Below are 1354 nucleotides of genomic sequence, written 5' to 3'. Positions count from 1 at the left end.
CACCATGCCCGGCCGGAAAATACTGTTAAGTAACAGCAGTAAGAGCCATGAAAATCTAAAGACTACCAGAACCAGGGAGAAGGCAGCAAAGGAGTCCCAAGGCTCTGGGCTCCCCTTGAGCCACACCATAGAGGTTTTCCTGATTCTGCCGTGTTGCTGAGCCTTAGCTCCCCACTCCAAGGACAAAAGGAGTGTTCCAGATAAAGAGTGTTACCAGGGACAAAAAGTGCCTAACTGGGAATGGTGGTGCTTGCAACACTGGTGACGTTGCCAAGAATAGTCTGAGGACTAAACTCACTCCCCAGACTTCAGCACTACCCACCAAAACTGCCTGGTACACTTTCCCTCTGAAGTAGGATCAATAATTTAGCCAAATAACTAAGCAAAATATATATTTGAAAAATCGATTAGCCATTGTCCTTCTGTCCCCACCCTGTTACTCTTTTATTTCTTGTAACTATCTTGCTTCAAATTCAAACTACAGCTCTGGGGAGGAAGTCCTGGGGAAAAGGCTTTCGGATACCAAAACCCGTATGTCCCGTACCAGCCCAGCAAACCGAACAAGGTGCCAAACACCTTCTGGGACAAGTTGTGGAAATAAACAGCTGTGCACAGAAACATCAACACCCAGATGAAAGTCAGAATGCCCAGGGCCACAACCAGGGTGGTGATGGCGGTGTGGAGGCAGTGGCTTCGGTCCGTCTTCACCTCATGCAGCACGGACATCTCTTCAACAATCATGAGGGCGCAGAAGGTCAGCAGGAAGGAGTGACCTGAGATGTCAAAGCCATGCCAAAAGCCCCCTTCCTGGTGGCACTGCTGCTTGCTCTGGTGTTCCTTTCTGACCCCCTCCAGGGCCGGGGACTGGTAGCAGCTGCCCGTGTAGTGTTCGATGTTGGAGAAGATGGAGGTGCAGATGTACCAGATGGCCGTGCCCACAAGCAGGGTGCTCAGCCGCCGCAGGACCAGGCCAGCCTTGCCGGTCAGATGGTAGTTGGTGAGGGCAATGAAAGGTAGGAGGAGACAGAACGTCCAGGCCCAGGCCATTTTGACAAAATACCTGACAGAGGAGGAAAGTGGAAGTGAAGAGAGGGAACACGGCGGAGAGGACACCATGTCAGGACTCAGGTCTCTAGACTGCCAGGGGAGGGAAGATGAGAAAACTGATCAAAGCTACAGATCATAGCAACTATCATGCTTTAAGTACTTACCATATACTTCACTTACTAAGTACTTCATTTATTTATTTATTTATTTATTTATTTTTTGAGACAGAGTCTCGCTCTGTCACTCAGGCTGGAGTGCAATGGCGCAATCTCAGCTCACTGCAACCTCTGCCTCCCAGGTTCAAGCA

At 49.8% G+C, this 1354-nt stretch overlaps 1 protein-coding gene across 1 annotated transcript; it reads right to left on the bottom strand.

Annotated features, from left to right (window-relative positions):
* Positions 1 to 381: 381 nt before the first annotated feature.
* Positions 382 to 1054, bottom strand: LOC105552119 (fat storage-inducing transmembrane protein 2). Its single transcript, XM_011997648.1, has one exon. The coding sequence runs from the start codon at positions 1045 to 1047 to the stop codon at positions 445 to 447; it is 603 nt and encodes a 200-aa protein (XP_011853038.1). The 5' UTR covers positions 1048 to 1054; the 3' UTR covers positions 382 to 444.
* Positions 1055 to 1354: the final 300 nt, after the last annotated feature.

This window comes from Mandrillus leucophaeus, unplaced genomic scaffold (assembly GCF_000951045.1).
Source record: "Mandrillus leucophaeus isolate KB7577 unplaced genomic scaffold, Mleu.le_1.0 Scaffold544, whole genome shotgun sequence".
NCBI classification, from domain to species: Eukaryota; Metazoa; Chordata; class Mammalia; order Primates; family Cercopithecidae; genus Mandrillus; species Mandrillus leucophaeus.
This window is presented reverse-complemented; position numbering and strand designations above follow the sequence as displayed.

Coding starts and splice junctions, on each gene's coding strand:
- LOC105552119 (XM_011997648.1), bottom strand. CDS start 1,047: ATGGCCTGGGCCTGGACGTTCTGTCTCCTCCTACCTTTCATTGCCCTC.